Genomic DNA, 15,487 nt, shown 5'->3' with positions numbered 1-15,487 from the left:
CCATTGAATCATCGGTATTTGGACGAAAGCTTATGTCTTTATCACGAGCGAAGCAGGTTTTCATTTCATCATTCTGCTTTATACAGTGGATTAATAGTGTTAATGTGTGTAGCTCTATGTGAATGTGCATCTACCAAAACATCATTGTCTGTCTGTCTGTGCATTCTGTGAATGTTGGTCTTTTTTTTTCTTTTTTCCGTTGGTTGTGTTTAAGTACCCCTATACTGACTACACTGTGTTGTTGGCTACATGTGTGTTTTCCTCAGGCTGCCATCAGAGGCCAGAAAGGAGAGAAAGGAGATTCTGCTGTCCTGGAGCCTGTGAGTTACTAATTCTTGCAGCTGATGAAAAGGGACAGATCCTCCAGAAAATTGCAAACAAACAAAATGTATCTCACAACATCAGGACCCTGATTAGTGAAGTGATGACATAATGTACGCCCTTGGTATAAACCCCTTCTGTCGGGTTTTTGTCAGTTTTTAATGTCATTTTGATTTTTGCAGGGTATGCTGATTGAAGGACCTCCAGGACCTGAGGGACCCGCTGTAAGTAAATGACGGCTATCCCCTTGTTTTCTTTCTGAATGTTTAACTTAGCTCTAAATATTCTATTAATACTCCCGTAGGTCTGCTCATTTTTGACATTAGTACCTTCATTCTCTGAACTATGAACTTATTTTGGTATATTTTTGATAGTGTTATTTGCTTGTTGTCAATATTAACTAGCACTTTAGTCAGTACACTTCTTAATTGCAAGGTTGTGACAATATTTCTTGAATGTTATGTTGAGGATCTTCTGTGTAACACTGTAATCAGACCACACTGCGACATAGAAACTGGCCAGCTCACTGAGTCTATACCCTCCTCCCTTTCAGGGTCCTACTGGCCCCCCCGGCTCTTCTGGACCTCCTGGCTCTGTCGGTGACCCTGGTGAGAGGGTGAGTGTTTCACTTCATCTGAAGAAATTGGCGTTTATAGAGACCTTAGTGCTGAATCTGTACACAGATGATTTTAAGGCATTATTGGTTGTTACATATGCTCTTTACAAAAGAAGCGTGCTTCACTTCCACTCTGTCCTCGAACATGCCACCTCACCCCTCCCTCTCTCCATCTTCCAGGGCCCTCCTGGTAGGCCTGGTCTGCCCGGAGCTGATGGAGTCCCTGGACCTCCTGGAACCTCAGTCATGCTGCCTGTGAGTCACCTTTAACTTTTGATGCTTTGTTAGAGATGGATACTTTCTGAATGTCTGTAGATGTGATTGAGGTTTGCTCCACTGTGGACACTTTGTAGGTACCTTTAATTCTCTGGCCCATGTTCATTACTCTCTACAGTTCTGTATTTTCAGTACACATACCTGTAACAACGGCTTGATGCTGGCCACACAAGGACCCATACGTTGGCAGGTCCTCACTGCTTTCCTCTTCTCTTTTTGCAGTTCCGTTTCGGTCAGAGTGGAGGAGATAAGGGTCCTGTCGTTTCTGCACAGGAAGCCCAGGCAGCAGCCATCTTGTCTCAGGCCAGGGTCAGTCATCACTTTTGCTTCACATTTCCGCTGTGCGGTTAGTTTGCCTCAAGGATTACATCAGAGGAGTCTTGACGCATCACCATTGCCTGAAATTGTCCCTGTCTTTGAAGAACGTTGTGTCCACAGATGTATTGTAACGTGTATGCACGTGTATGATTTTATAGACATTATCCTTTCTTTGCTGTTGATGTTAAAAAGGACCATTCACTTACTGAAGTTAGTACAAGAACACTCAGCAAAAGACAGACTGTTCTCATCAAGACAGATTTAGAATTTTCTTCATACACCACCAACATTACAAGCAGCCATGTTCCTCCATCACCGCTGATTGTGAGATGTTGTTTTCTCTAGATGGCTCTGAAAGGACCCCCTGGACCAATGGGATTCACTGGACGCCCTGGACCCCTGGTATGTCATCTGTCACCCGGAGCCTTACCTGTTCATATCAAGAGTTTGTTTTTGTCGTTGCTAATGATCCATTTCACTACATATCTGATTCAACACAATACAACAAATTTGACCAATACAAGGATTCTGATCTCACAATCAGTCTTAATGGAGTTTATATTATGTTTCTTACTTTTAAAAACAGCATTTTTCTTTTATCTTCAGTGGTGGGCGTGGTTTTGGTGAAGATGATGATAATTACTGTGTCTGTTTCAGGGAAATCCAGGAAGTCCTGGTCTGAAGGGAGAGAGTGGAGACCCCGGTCCTCAGGTGATGAATTTAGATAGTTATCATGTCAAATCATGTCATTAATCTTTCCTTTAACAGTGCAGTATTGGTTATGTCATTATTGAACTTAAAGTGAACTGTAGCAGCTCAGATTGATGACAAAAATTTATCACAGACATCTAATTAATTTTTCAGGGCACCAGGGGATCCCCAGGTGTGATGGGACCTCCAGGCAAATCAGGAAGAAGAGTGAGTATAAAAAATGGCCGGCCTACCTTGTGATTGCTTTTTGATTAACTTGTTCATTGTCTGTTTACTTCAAAGAGGCTCAGGGGCTACTACAAGTTTAAGTAAATACTGCAGTAAATGTTGTAGATGTTTCAACCAATAAGAAGAAGTCTCCTCAACACTTAGACAAGGAATCATCGACAGACCCGTTGTCTCTATCTTAGCCAAGTGTGCCCTGTCAAACACAAAACATGGCTATTCAGCAAGTGGTACAACTGCTGTCGCACATACAGTAACATGTTCTTCCTCTCCTTGTCTCCTAACAGGGCCGTTCTGGAGCTGATGGTGCCAGGGGAATGCCAGGAGAGCCTGGAGTTAAGGTAACCTTTTCTTTCCTTGTCTTTCCTTCATGGACACTGTCAAAATGAGCCGTACTGGCTTGTGATTTTTGCTCTCTGTTCGAAGCTGATCTTGTCACAAGGCTGGCATCTTCTATCTACCTGTGACGTTAATTAAACATATGTCCTCCCTTAGTCTTTGTGAAATGATAAATCTGTAACCTGATAAGCTACACAGGCGTGTGATGAAGCCATCTTTTACTTGGTCTTCTTCAGCACACTGATAATGCCTCACATATCTGTGTCTCTCTCTCAGGGTGACCGTGGTTTTGATGGCCTTCCTGGTTTGCCCGGTGATAAAGGGCACAGGGTGAGTCACAAGCAAATCACAATCAAAATGCCACACACACTTGGCACAGTGTTATTGTTATTTGTGTGGTGGTAGTAGTGACAGTAGTAGCAGTAGTAAAAACAACATTGGCTGTTCTTGAATATGTATAAGGACTTTAATAATTGAATATCTGTTTGTAAGCAAAACTAAATATTTTTTCTGATTCCTCACTCCTCCACTCTTTCATCTCCCCCAGGGTGACACAGGACCGATGGGACCCACAGGATCTCAAGGAGAGGACGGAGAGAGGGTACGAAGATATGAAAAGAATCTGAAATGATTCCAACACATCATCATCATCATCATCATCATCGTGTCATGCGGAAACGGAAACTGTGAATAATCAGCATCTTTTTGTCCTTGGCATGATGTTTCTGTGTGTCTTTCCAGGGAGACGACGGAGATGTTGGACCCAGGGGTCTCCCAGGTGAACCAGTGAGTGTTTCAATGACGACACAGTGTGTCACTTATGCTCCCCCGCCTCTGTTGTAACAACACAATCAGTATACTGCTACGTATTGAGTTTGTCATGATGCTGCTGCAGCTGTTGTTGACCTTTGACCTCCCATTCAGATTCGTCTACATCATTATTTAGGATTTATTTACATCTTTGATGACTCACTGATCTTGGCTTACGTGTGTGTATGTGTGTCTGTGCGTCTGTGTGTGTGTGTCTCTAGGGACCTCGTGGTTTGCTGGGACCTAAAGGTCCTCCTGGAATCCCTGGACCTCCTGTGAGTGAAAACATTTTCAAACCACATTGTGCTCCAGTTATTTTAGCAGCATTGTTTTTTTCCTCTGTGACCACTGAACACCCGCAGCATCTGCTGAAATAACCCTCCTGATATAGAGACGGGGATGTCCAGCAATCTAAAAATGAACATGTAACGTTCCCACAGTCACCTTAAAACAATACCAAGACACCATGATTTAGGCAGTCCAGTCCTATCTATCCATTTCACATCATATTTATACGTACCAGAGTTGTTTGGCTAAAGTGGTTTAGCTCTTGTACTCCCTCAACGCTGTCTGACTCATAATAGACAGTTTTTGTTTTTTTAAGGATCAAAATAGATGCAGAGATATTGTCTTTTTGACTCCACACATTCCACACACAAAACCTGGCACCTACATTACCCATAATGCAACTCGACTGCTAGCAGTTCAGTCAGACATTCAGGTGTGTTATGCTAGTAGTGGCTAATGTAGCCTCGAGCGGCTAGCCTCAAGCAGAAATGAGGAGTGGGCTACAGAAGTCTGGTAACCTCACTTCTTGTCATTTTCAAACTTTTCCTCTTCAGCCCCAACAAGCATCGCTTCAGGCAGTCTGTCAGACTTCGCACAGCTCCCTCTGGAGCCACAAAAGGCTTTCTACACCTCTTTTCCAAAGACATTAATGTGTAAAGTTGGCAGAGTTCTCCTTTAAGCAGCAGTGTTTAAGTGCCTGACACAGCATCATCACCAAAATCTATAATTTGCTGTGAGTGGCATGAAGCAGATGGTTTCAGTTCCCACTGCAGATAATGACTTTGGATAGAAGCCCTCACTTTAGCGAGTACTTTATTAGTATATGCAACTGTGTTTGAATTGTTTGAGTTCTTATTTGAACAGTTAACATCAGTTTTGTTCAGAATTCCAGTCTGATTTATCTTCTCTTCTTCTCAGGGTGTAAGAGGAAACGACGGACCCCACGGTCCTAAGGGAAACTTGGTCAGTGTTGTCTACCAAGTTATCATATAATCATGTATTATCTGAACTTTATTAGTATCAGCACCTCTTACAGTAACACAAAGCTTTTTTTAATGAGGAAATTCTGTCTTTCAGGGTCCTCAAGGAGAACCAGGACCTCCAGGTCAGCAGGGAACCCCAGGAACTCAGGTGAGACCGAGGACAGCTGGCCAGTATCACATACTTGTGAAATTAATATCTGAAGTAATTGTGTCCTGAGGGCATAGGCGTGCCTGCACATGCACACAAAAATAAAAGGAAACAGTGATGCTGAGAGCGTTTATTCATTCCAAACATTGACCACATTTTATTTTGTTTTCATGCAGGGAATGCCAGGACCTCAAGGACCCCTCGGACCCCCAGGGGAGAAAGTAAGAAACCAAAAACATATAGTTACTCTGCATTAAGAGTACAGCAAGATACAGGAAGTGCACTTGTTCAGGGAGAGATATATAGATATAAATGCAGTCATCATGTATCCTTCATACAATCATGTGTTCACAAAGTGGTGAACCTCGCTCCATCCTCGACTGAGCCTTTCCAGGATGCCCCTTTCATACCCAATCATGATGCTATCACCTGTTACCAGTGAGCCTGTTTACCTGTGGAATGTTCCAAACAGGTGTTTTTGGAGTCTTTGAAACGTGTTGCTGTACATGTTTGAGTACTCTTGATGAGAGAAACACTTAATGTGGATGAATACCTGTCAGCCTGGTAGCTGCACAGTTTTTAGCACAAGTTATTCTGCTTATGGTGTTTCGTGGCAGTTACCCAAACAGGTTGCAGCACCACCACCCTCTGAACCCTCACTCATGACCACCTTGTCTTCTCCAACAGGGTCCCACAGGAAAACCAGGTCTGCCAGGGATGCCTGGAGCTGACGGCCCTCCTGTACGTTTCTATCTTTGTTTTTTCTTTATTTATATTACAAAAACTGAATTAAGGTGAATCCACAAACACTGGATGTCCTTCCTGAGGCTTGAACTCTCTGTCTTCACTTCTTAGGGTCACCCAGGAAAGGAGGGGCCTCCTGGCACCAAAGGAAACCACGTGGGTGTCAATTATAGATATTACATCTGAAAGAGTTGGATTAAAATGCACATTTACCGTACATTTGCTGGCACGTGTTTACTTTAAACCATTTATTGTGTTGTGAACTCGCCCTTCTTTCTTTGATCTTCTGCAGGGTCCCAGCGGTCCCCAGGGAGCTATCGGCTATCCTGGCCCTCGTGGCATCAAGGTCAGCATCAGTACACATTATTTTTCCTTTTTTGAGATTTTGCACTGCACGAACCAACACGAGACTTAAATATTCCTGAGCATATCAGTGATTATGCAATGCTTTGATTGCAGGGAAGTCAAGGAATCCGTGGACTGAAGGGCCACAAGGGAGAGAAGGTAAGTGATCCGTTGCAGTTTAATGCTTCCAAATACACATCATTTACTCCAGCAATGCCCTCTCTTACATCACAGTTGTGCAGTGATGATATCTACATTTTTAGTTCACTCACAGAAACAACTCACAGTAGCAAAATGTTGGAATAAACACGACCAGTCTTTGTCTGAAAGCACTTTGAGTTCAAATAAAAAACAAAGTCGATTTAGTCTTTTGCTGAGTGTGTCCTGCATGTGCTGTTTGTGTTTCTAGGGAGAAGATGGTTTCCCTGGAATTAAGGGAGATTTTGGTCCCAAGGGAGAGAGGGTAAGACCAGTTCATTAATACAATGAGTAATGGATGAATGAAGGCATTGATTGATTGATTGCTCATATTTTTGTTATTACTCTTTATATATTGTGTTGATTTATTCTGATGGTTTTGCTTTGTCTTCTGCTCACAGGGTGAGATTGGAGTACCAGGGCCCAGAGGAGAGGACGGTCCAGAGGGGCCAAAGGGTCGCATCGGACCTCCTGGTGAGATCGGACCAATTGGACTGTTTGGAGAGAAGGTACGACCTGTTCTCTCAGGACAAAACTGACTGACATTTTGACTGACTCACATGAGATTACAGATATTCTCACATTATTTCCTTATTCCACTATTATTCATCAAAGTGAAAAACAAATTTCCCAAGATGTTTCCCACTTTTTTTAAAAAAAAAGGTTAAGCCACCTGACAGTGTACAGGCAGGAAATATCACTGTGCTGCCCTCTTGTGGTTCTACGTGCATGTGCACTTGAATGAAACAAGACAATTAAACATGGAATTTATAGTGTTTTATAATTATATTACAAGAATATTTGAATAAATTTAATTTCGTTTTGTGGTAGTTACTGTGACTGAATATTTGAGTTTCTGAGGGACATTTTGTCATTTATTTTATTATGTGTATATGAGTGCAGCACACCTGAGCACCACATCAGCCAATTCTCATTTGTCCTTTATCTTGTCTGAATTTGAACACATCATCGTTATACAATGTGTTCTGTAACTGGCTGGTAATATTTAAACACAGTCACAGATGTTGTGCTCCATTCAAGTTAAAGGATAATGATTAATGATGTCTTCATGTGATTTCAGGGTAAACTTGGTGTATCTGGACTTCCTGGATATCCTGGAAGACAAGGACCCAAGGTAAGAGGAACACACATACAGCATCAACCTTCCTCACTGACTCATTTATCCATCCAGGAGGACTTCTTTTGAGAGATTTCTGACCTCTCTGTGGTGAGAAACAGTGCCGATGTTGAGATGTTGATTTGTTTTTCAGGGATCTCTTGGATTCCCAGGATTCCCTGGCTCAAACGGAGAGAAGGGAACGAGGGTAAGTCGACGGTTCTGTGGAAGGTTTTGCTTCGGCTCCTTAAAGCTTTGAATGATGAGCAATCAAAGCGGCGACTGTGTCAAAGATATAACGTACAGTACGTACAGTCCTGACAGGTACAGTCAAATACAGACCGTTTAACTCAGTCTGTGATGGTTTTTTCTTTGTTTTTTCAGGGTCTTGCTGGCAAATCAGGACCAAGAGGACAAAGAGGACCAACGGTACCGTTTTACATTTAATTATTCATCCTGCTTGGAGGTCTTTGACCTTTCTCCCACTTGAGCTGTTGAGCACAGATGAATAACAACTGTCACTTCTGCTCATGAGGTTAAAGAATAATTGGCACCAGAGTGAACAGCAGAGTTTCACTGGTTGAAAGTTTCAAGCCTGTTTCACCTCTGACAATCGTTGATGCTGCATGTGGTCGATTCTGGTCTTTTGTTGCACCTTCAACCACGCCCGACAGTGACGTCACAGGGTCTTGTAGTACACCTGCACATCACTGCAGCAAGTCGTGAAGTCAAACCGCTGACGGTCACAAGATTTTTAGGGCGCGTTATGATATTCTTTAAGGCCCAGTTTGCTTAATTAAAAACTCATTGACCATCAGGGTAATCACAGGTAGCATCGCGCTGTTACATTGTTTTTGACTGATGGAGGCTTTTTGCTAATTATGCTGTTTGTTTGCGTCCATCAGGGCCCCAGAGGCCAGAGAGGACCAAGGGGCGCGACTGGGAAACCAGGAGCAAAGGTTTGTCTATACATTGAATAACAGTTTAAATGAAGACGTGGCCCAGTGTTTTCATGTTTCATCCCTGTTCTGTGCCGTCCTGCTTCAAACACTGGGTGATACATTCGTAGACTTATTTCGATCTTTAACTCAAAATAACTTAAAATTGGAGTAAAACCCATTTCAATAAGACAAAGATACTGATGAACAATAGTTCATAGTAATATTTATTTACTGCGTTGTTGTTTTTTTAGGGAACTTCAGGAAGTGATGGCCCTCCTGGTCCTCTTGGCGAGAGGGTGAGTGCTTCATTTTCATGACAGGACAGCATATCCTGCTGAGTAGCACTACATCAGAGCTTCTATTCAAATCTGTGCCTCATGCTCAGACACTGAATGGCTCTCTTCTTTCTTCTTATATGTTCTTATCATATCACGTGTCGTTGTCTCTCCAGGGATTGCCTGGGCCTCAGGGAGCCAATGGTTTCCCCGGACCAAAGGGACCTCCTGTAAGAAAACCTTTTAATACCACATGGTTTTGGGTTTGATGCTCTCTGGCTTGTAGGGACAGCTGTCAAGATCGAGATTTAATTAATGGTTGATTGATGCTTCCTCACAGGGACCACCAGGAAAAGACGGGCTGCCTGGACACCCTGGCCAGAGAGGAGAAGTTGTAAGTTGTATTTTCTTCAACCGATGATTTTAAGACTTTTACGCTGATTCCAGTCAATCTCAGTTAATTCCAATTAAGTGTCTATAGCTTTCTTTAGATAGATTCAGGCTCAATTTTTTGCAGATTTATTGTAAACTGAATTTCTCTCCTGCAGGGTTTCCAAGGTAAAATGGGTCCACCTGGGCCTCCTGGAGTAGTTGGACCTCAGGTGAGTTTTCTAAATGCTGGTGCAGATTCTTCTCATCGCTGATTCAGTAAATCACATCTGTTTTCATAACAACACATCTTGTCCTCTTTTCCTTTCCATTTTTTTTTCTCTCTGCCCTCGTTCCCCTCTCACCTTCCTTGCACGTGCACTTTATTTCCTCTCCATCTCCATCCTCCCAGGGTCCATCAGGAGAGACCGGCCCCATGGGCGAGCGCGGCCACCCTGGACCCCCAGGTCCACCTGGAGAGCAGGGACTTTCTGGTCCCTCAGGAAAGGAGGGCACCAAGGGAGACCCTGGCCCCCCCGGAGGCCCCGGTAAAGACGGACCCCCAGGACTGAGAGGCTTCCCTGGAGAGCGAGGACTTCCTGGAACCCCTGTGAGTTTGACCAGGAGAAATACTGCGTAGATCACCAGGCAGACACTTAGCTCAACGATTAGCTGCCATTGTTTTTAAGAGAGTGTTTTTAAGCTTGTGTTGATCCTTTGATGGCAGTAAGTTCACTTTTGAATGAAAGTGTCCTGCAGAGGTGAAGTGAAATATTACTGTTTAATCCCTTCTTGCCTTTTCTTCCAGGGTGGTGGAGGACTGAAGGGAAGTGAAGGACCTGCCGGACCTCCTGGACCTGCTGTACGTTTCAAACCATATGAACAGTTCACTTTCATAACAGCCTAGCTCCAGTGTAAAGAACTGAATAAATTACAGCTTGTCCACTCAGTTAAAGTACTATAGTTTCTGAACAAAGGATTTAGTTACTTTGACTTGGGTCAGTACTTCATTTCTGTCAGTAATTCATTCTGTTTGTTTTAATATTTCAGTATTCACTTAATGAATACCTGCTGTAATCTGTACTGTCTTTATGATACTGCACCTTTATAGGGGTCTCCTGGTGAGAGAGGACCAGCTGGCACTGCTGGACCTGTTGGACCCCCTGGCAGACCAGGCCCTCAGGGGCCCCCTGGACCTGCTGGAGAGAAGGGAGTTCCTGTGAGTATTCTGGAGAATTTCATCCAAAGAGCAGTAGTGTCGAAAGACACCGTCCATGCAGCCAGAGAAAAACTTTCAACCTCTGATTCTCCTCTTTGTTCTTTTTCTCCCGCTCAGGGTGAGAAAGGACCTATTGGCCCTGCAGGTCGCGATGGAGTGCAGGGCCCAGTGGGTCTTCCTGGCCCTGCCGGATCACCTGGAGTACCTGGAGAGGACGGAGACAAGGCCAGTAACTCTAAGTAACAGTCTTCACACCAGCACGTCCTTTAAAAAACCACCTTGATTCTCTTATTAACCATCCAGAATAATGTGTCATAAAGACTTTCAAACTTGTCTTTGCTGTAACGTAATATTTATCAATGCAGGGTGAGGTTGGAGAGCATGGTCAGAAGGGCGCCAAGGGAGCTAAAGGAGAGCATGTGAGTGAGGCCAGCATGTGTGAATTAAAATTGTGACGATGCTGTTTCTCTCTTTATTACATCACTGCTGTTTTGTTGTTTTGCTTATTATTTTGATGCCTGTTTTTGTTTGTCCGTAGGGTCCTCCTGGTCCACCTGGTCCAATGGGTCCTGTTGGTCAGCCTGGTCCTGCTGTAAGTACAGACTTTAACTCTTTGAAGACAGAATCAGACAGTTTGCAGTGCCAGGTGGTTGATCCTGGTCGCATTAACTTGATGCATCAGGTTGATGCATTTGTTGCTAGTTGGGTTTCTGGGTGGGTCTCTGCTTTTGTTTTATTCCCAACAGACCAGGATATAAAACGTGTGCTTCTCTCTCATGTCTTTGTTTCTGTTTTTCTTCTTCTGTGGTGCAGGGTGCTGATGGAGAGCTTGGACCAAGGGGCCAGCAGGGGCCTTTTGGAGCTAAAGGTGATGAAGGAACCAGAGGATTCCCAGGAGCTCCAGGACCCATCGGACTGCAGGTAAAATAAAAGCTACAATACTCACCTCAGATTCACTGAAATCTGGATTTAATCTTTATTTCAAACTATGATACAAATATTTAGATGAAGTTTTGTGCAATAATCTTTTGCTACATTGCGAAGTTAAATTAATTATTTGTGTAACTTTCACCTCTGTCCTGCAGGGACTGCCAGGACCACCAGGTGAGAAGGGAGAGACAGGAGATGTTGGACCTCTGGTGAGTTTCAGAAATATGTGACATCAATCGTAATGACTGCAGCAGTGATTTATTTCATCATAATAAAATCTTAAGTGATGATAAAAGCATGAGCTCTTTATGTTTCCAGGGACCTCCAGGCCCTCCAGGACCTCGTGGCCCTGCTGGACCCAGCGGTGCTGACGTGAGTGTTTACAGCTCTCATTTATAAAATGACAACAATATGTAATCTACACGAGTTGCACACGGCATGGTTTGTTTACAAAGAGGATGATACAAAAACAGTCTGTCAAGTCTTTTTGTCTGAATGGTTTTTGTGTGTTTTTCAGGGTCCTCAAGGTCCTCCTGGGGGTTTGGGTAATCCTGGACCTATTGGAGAGAAGGTACAGAGATAAATAATGTTTCGCTAACATTGAAACCGTATTTCTGTACGAGTTTGATAATTCCAAAGTTTGTCCTGAGAACTAAAAGCAACGCGGTTTTGGTCCACAGGGAGAGCCCGGTGAGTCCGGACCACCTGGAATCGGAGGGGAGCCCGGAAAGAAGGTGTGTGTCTGACCCTGACAGCTGGGCTGAGTTATCAGGATACTGTGCCTTTACTGACTGTTAGCAGCATCCGTGAGTGAACTGCTCCTGTTGGCAGGGTCCTCGTGGAGAGCGCGGAGAGAAGGGAGAGTCTGGACAACCTGGAACTGCTGGACCTGCTGGAGGAAGAGGAAGACCTGGAGACGACGGACCCAAAGGAAACCCTGTATGACACCCACAATGCAATGCACACAAACAAGCACACACACAGTGACACTGACTGCTGTAGAAAAAGAATTCTCTTCTCTGTTCATTTTACTGCCACAGATTCAGATGACATTTTGCTTTTGTCTCTAACTTCAGGGTCCTGTCGGTTTCCCTGGTGATCCTGGTCCCCCTGGCGAGGTTGGACCCAGAGTGAGTACCCCCCTTTGAAACACCATATCAGTAATATATTCTGTTAAATTTCAGTTGAGCTTCTAACTGAACAAAAAGAAAAATCGCTAAGCCTGATCTGTTTTCCTTCAGGGTCAAGATGGCGCCAAGGGAGAGAGAGGAGAAGATGGTGAAGCAGGAGAATCTGTAAGTGGAGATGCAGCGATGCAGATACTGTGTGCTCATACGAAGTGTTAAAAAACATTTCAGTACCCTCAATCTGCTCTCTCGCCTCCTCCTGCAGGGCTCCCCTGGACCCCCTGGTGAGAACGGCCCTCCTGGCCCCCCAGGAAAGAGGGTAAGGTCACCGTCCTCATTGACAGGCACTGGTCGTACCAGTGGCAGCCATGAATGAATACGTCTCCGTTGTGCATCCAGTCGGCTTCTGTCCTTCAGTGTCACAGCCTGAAGCCTTTTTTTGTGTAGTGAAGTCATTGTGAAGCTGGTAAATGTTGTAGCATAAAACCTGTTTATGTCCTTTGTATACTTTTAGAGGTAGACGTACATCTTCAGTACACGGTAGAGAATGGCCGTTACCTGACATACAATGATGGAATTTCAAACCACAGACTATATTTGGGTTTGTAAATGCAGTGTTGTGTGTTTTATTTGCCAGGGTCCTGCTGGAACAAGAGGACCAGAGGGACGTCAGGGAGAGAAGGGAACTAAGGTGAGTCCAGAGCTTTTTAGTCCACTCTTCACCTCCCTGCGGTTCTGCACTGATAATGTTCAGTCTAAGCTCATAGCAAACAACACAAAAGTGAAATGAAGATATCAAGGTTGGCATCACATCACTGTCTCACTTCCTGGTGATGATCCTTTCCATCCATGATTGGATAAATCACTAACTGTGCTTTTATTTTGAAAAACGTTTCTCTGTGTGTCTCTTCTCATCCCATTTTCTTTTGTCCGGGAGTTGTGATTCATATCTCGTGCTGTTTTAAGACATTTTTAGTTGTGATTCCTCATCATCATTAACAGGGAGACCCAGGTGCTGTCGGCCCCCCAGGAAAGACCGGCCCTGTGGGCCCCCAGGGTGTACCAGGGAAACCAGGAACAGAAGGTCTCCGAGGACTCCCTGGATCAGTGGTCAGTAAAGATTTGTTAATTTGACCAGTAGAAAATCCAATATTTCACGAGGAACAGCTGATGTGTATGTGTTACTTGTTGTGTAGTGTGGCCACCGCCTGCTAAATGTGTGTGTGTGTGTGTGTGTGTGTGTGTGTGTGTGTGTGCTTCAGGGTGAGCAAGGATCTCCAGGACCCTCTGGACAGAAAGGACCACCTGGACCTATCGTAAGACAGCACAGCCTTTCTGTGTTCATGTTCATCCGCTCTGCTGTTTGACATGAAGTACATTCAGTGAAATAAGTTGTTCAGTTCGGTCTTTTCCTCCTCCTGCTCTCTCATTCAATCCTCCTTTCCTCCTCCTGTCTTCCATCTTTCGATCTCTCTCTTCCTCTCCTGGTTTTCATCTTTCTTGTCTCCTCCTCGCCGTCTTCCTCTTCTTCTTTCTCATCTTCTCCTCCTGCAGGGACCTCCTGGTTTGCTGGGTCTGCGTGGAGACCCCGGTGCCAAGGGAGAGAAGGGACACCCAGGTCTTATCGGTCTCATTGGACCCCCAGGAGAGCAGGGAGAGAAGGGAGACAGAGGTCTGCCCGGGCCTCAGGGGTCTTCTGGACCAAAAGGAGAGACCGTAAGTCTGCCTTCTGTCACGTGTTCAATAGGAGCAGCTCGGCCAGCGTTATTCACATTCAGGTGGATAATTATGCGTGAAAGTCTTGTCATGTTAAACGTCTGGTGCTTTCTTACAGGGAATGAGTGGAGGCACCGGACCCATCGGCCCTGCTGGTCCTCCTGGTCTGCCTGTGAGTGCTGTTTTATCCCACGAACACGACTTCTTACTTTCTGTTTCCTCTTGGAGTTCCCCAGATGTTATTACGTACCACAGAAATGAGTGGCAGCAGTAAAACACTGAAGGATGGTTTTCATCTTTAAACTAAAGCCTCGTGTCTTTTACAGGGTCCTCAAGGTATCAAAGGAGCTAAGGGTTCTTCTGTGAGTATACTTTAAGAGTGTTTGTACGGCACAAAATGAATGAAATTGTTCACAAAACATGTGCTGACTTGGATCTGCGGTACAGTAATGCTTTTTGAATCTTTCCTCTCTCTGCTGTGTTCAGGGAGGAGCTGGTCCAAAGGGAGAAAAGGGTGTGCAAGGACCTCCAGGACCTCCTGTAAGTTCTTCACCTTCCATTGTGAAAGAAACAAACTCTCCTCTGCTCACTCATCGCCCCTCACTGTTTGTCACTTAGTTGATTAAAATGTAAACCTGCCGCCCAGGGTCCACCTGGCGAGGTCATTCAGCCGCTGCCCATCCAGAGGAGTCCTAAGTCCAAGCGTTCCATCGACGCCAGTCAGCTGCTCCCCGAGTCCGACCCCGACATGCCTGCGTCCGACACCGCTGGCACCGAGTTCCTGATGGGCAGCGAAGGCATGGAGGAGATCTTCGGCTCTCTCAACTCACTTCGACAGGAGATCGAGACCATGCGTTTCCCTCTGGGCACCCAGGACAGCCCTGCCCGCACCTGCCAAGACCTGCACCTCAGCCAGCCAGAGCTCAAAGACGGTGAGAGACCCCGCCTGCCCAGAGTCATGATCCCTCCATCAGGCCGTGGTCCTGGTGCGCTGATCATTGTGGTTTCAGCCTGTGGATGATGCTGAACAGGAAAATATTTGTGATGGAAAAAAAGTCGTTTTCTGCAAGAGAGAAAGAAGATGAGTTTAACAGGAAATAGAAATAGAAACATCAGCACTGAATCATTTTATTGACACTGATAATAATAAAGAACCAAAGATGTTTTTGTTTTTTTAAATAAACTTAGTCGTAACTCGACTGTGAGAGTTTTCATGCTTTGCTTTGTCTCTCTGTCGCCCTCTGCAGGAGATTACTGGATTGACCCCAACCAGGGCTGCTCCAGAGACTCCTTCAAGGTCTTCTGCAATTTCACCAACGGAGCGGAGACGTGCCTTTACCCCAGCAAGAGCGTCGACACGGTCAGTCCAATGAATCAGCATCATCTCTGGGTGTAAATTAGGAAATCTGAAAACATGCAATTGAGACAGATGATGCTTTTGCACTCATCACCGTAGGTTCATCTACGGCAC

At 44.8% G+C, this 15,487-nt stretch overlaps 1 protein-coding gene across 1 annotated transcript in view; it reads left to right on the top strand.

Moving 5' to 3' along the window:
• The window catches only part of col11a2 (collagen, type XI, alpha 2), a 43,976-nt gene that overhangs the window by 25,228 nt on the left and 3,261 nt on the right, over positions 1-15,487 (top strand). The window contains exons 9-62 of the mRNA XM_076755093.1: positions 267-320; positions 504-545; positions 875-937; positions 1,118-1,192; positions 1,436-1,522; positions 1,877-1,933; positions 2,189-2,242; positions 2,396-2,449; positions 2,755-2,808; positions 3,083-3,136; positions 3,354-3,407; positions 3,548-3,592; positions 3,838-3,891; positions 4,823-4,867; positions 4,982-5,035; positions 5,212-5,256; positions 5,723-5,776; positions 5,891-5,935; positions 6,072-6,125; positions 6,239-6,283; positions 6,534-6,587; positions 6,724-6,831; positions 7,404-7,457; positions 7,594-7,647; positions 7,824-7,868; positions 8,345-8,398; positions 8,632-8,676; positions 8,832-8,885; positions 8,996-9,049; positions 9,204-9,257; positions 9,437-9,634; positions 9,833-9,886; positions 10,136-10,243; positions 10,361-10,468; positions 10,609-10,662; positions 10,782-10,835; positions 11,057-11,164; positions 11,329-11,382; positions 11,492-11,545; positions 11,691-11,744; positions 11,854-11,907; positions 12,005-12,112; positions 12,250-12,303; positions 12,415-12,468; positions 12,566-12,619; positions 12,938-12,991; positions 13,303-13,410; positions 13,563-13,616; positions 13,855-14,016; positions 14,135-14,188; positions 14,343-14,378; positions 14,503-14,556; positions 14,663-14,948; positions 15,264-15,376. Of these exons, the coding sequence (XP_076611208.1) occupies positions 267-320; positions 504-545; positions 875-937; positions 1,118-1,192; positions 1,436-1,522; positions 1,877-1,933; positions 2,189-2,242; positions 2,396-2,449; positions 2,755-2,808; positions 3,083-3,136; positions 3,354-3,407; positions 3,548-3,592; positions 3,838-3,891; positions 4,823-4,867; positions 4,982-5,035; positions 5,212-5,256; positions 5,723-5,776; positions 5,891-5,935; positions 6,072-6,125; positions 6,239-6,283; positions 6,534-6,587; positions 6,724-6,831; positions 7,404-7,457; positions 7,594-7,647; positions 7,824-7,868; positions 8,345-8,398; positions 8,632-8,676; positions 8,832-8,885; positions 8,996-9,049; positions 9,204-9,257; positions 9,437-9,634; positions 9,833-9,886; positions 10,136-10,243; positions 10,361-10,468; positions 10,609-10,662; positions 10,782-10,835; positions 11,057-11,164; positions 11,329-11,382; positions 11,492-11,545; positions 11,691-11,744; positions 11,854-11,907; positions 12,005-12,112; positions 12,250-12,303; positions 12,415-12,468; positions 12,566-12,619; positions 12,938-12,991; positions 13,303-13,410; positions 13,563-13,616; positions 13,855-14,016; positions 14,135-14,188; positions 14,343-14,378; positions 14,503-14,556; positions 14,663-14,948; positions 15,264-15,376 (3,756 nt within the window). The remainder of the gene's footprint in view (positions 1-266; positions 321-503; positions 546-874; positions 938-1,117; positions 1,193-1,435; positions 1,523-1,876; positions 1,934-2,188; positions 2,243-2,395; positions 2,450-2,754; positions 2,809-3,082; positions 3,137-3,353; positions 3,408-3,547; positions 3,593-3,837; positions 3,892-4,822; positions 4,868-4,981; positions 5,036-5,211; positions 5,257-5,722; positions 5,777-5,890; positions 5,936-6,071; positions 6,126-6,238; positions 6,284-6,533; positions 6,588-6,723; positions 6,832-7,403; positions 7,458-7,593; positions 7,648-7,823; positions 7,869-8,344; positions 8,399-8,631; positions 8,677-8,831; positions 8,886-8,995; positions 9,050-9,203; positions 9,258-9,436; positions 9,635-9,832; positions 9,887-10,135; positions 10,244-10,360; positions 10,469-10,608; positions 10,663-10,781; positions 10,836-11,056; positions 11,165-11,328; positions 11,383-11,491; positions 11,546-11,690; positions 11,745-11,853; positions 11,908-12,004; positions 12,113-12,249; positions 12,304-12,414; positions 12,469-12,565; positions 12,620-12,937; positions 12,992-13,302; positions 13,411-13,562; positions 13,617-13,854; positions 14,017-14,134; positions 14,189-14,342; positions 14,379-14,502; positions 14,557-14,662; positions 14,949-15,263; positions 15,377-15,487) is intronic.

The sequence above is a fragment of the Chaetodon auriga genome, chromosome 17, assembly GCF_051107435.1.
Source record: "Chaetodon auriga isolate fChaAug3 chromosome 17, fChaAug3.hap1, whole genome shotgun sequence".
Classification (NCBI taxonomy): Eukaryota; Metazoa; Chordata; class Actinopteri; order Chaetodontiformes; family Chaetodontidae; genus Chaetodon; species Chaetodon auriga.
The sequence above is the reverse complement of the archived record's forward strand: the minus strand, read 5'-3'. Positions and strand labels throughout refer to the sequence as shown.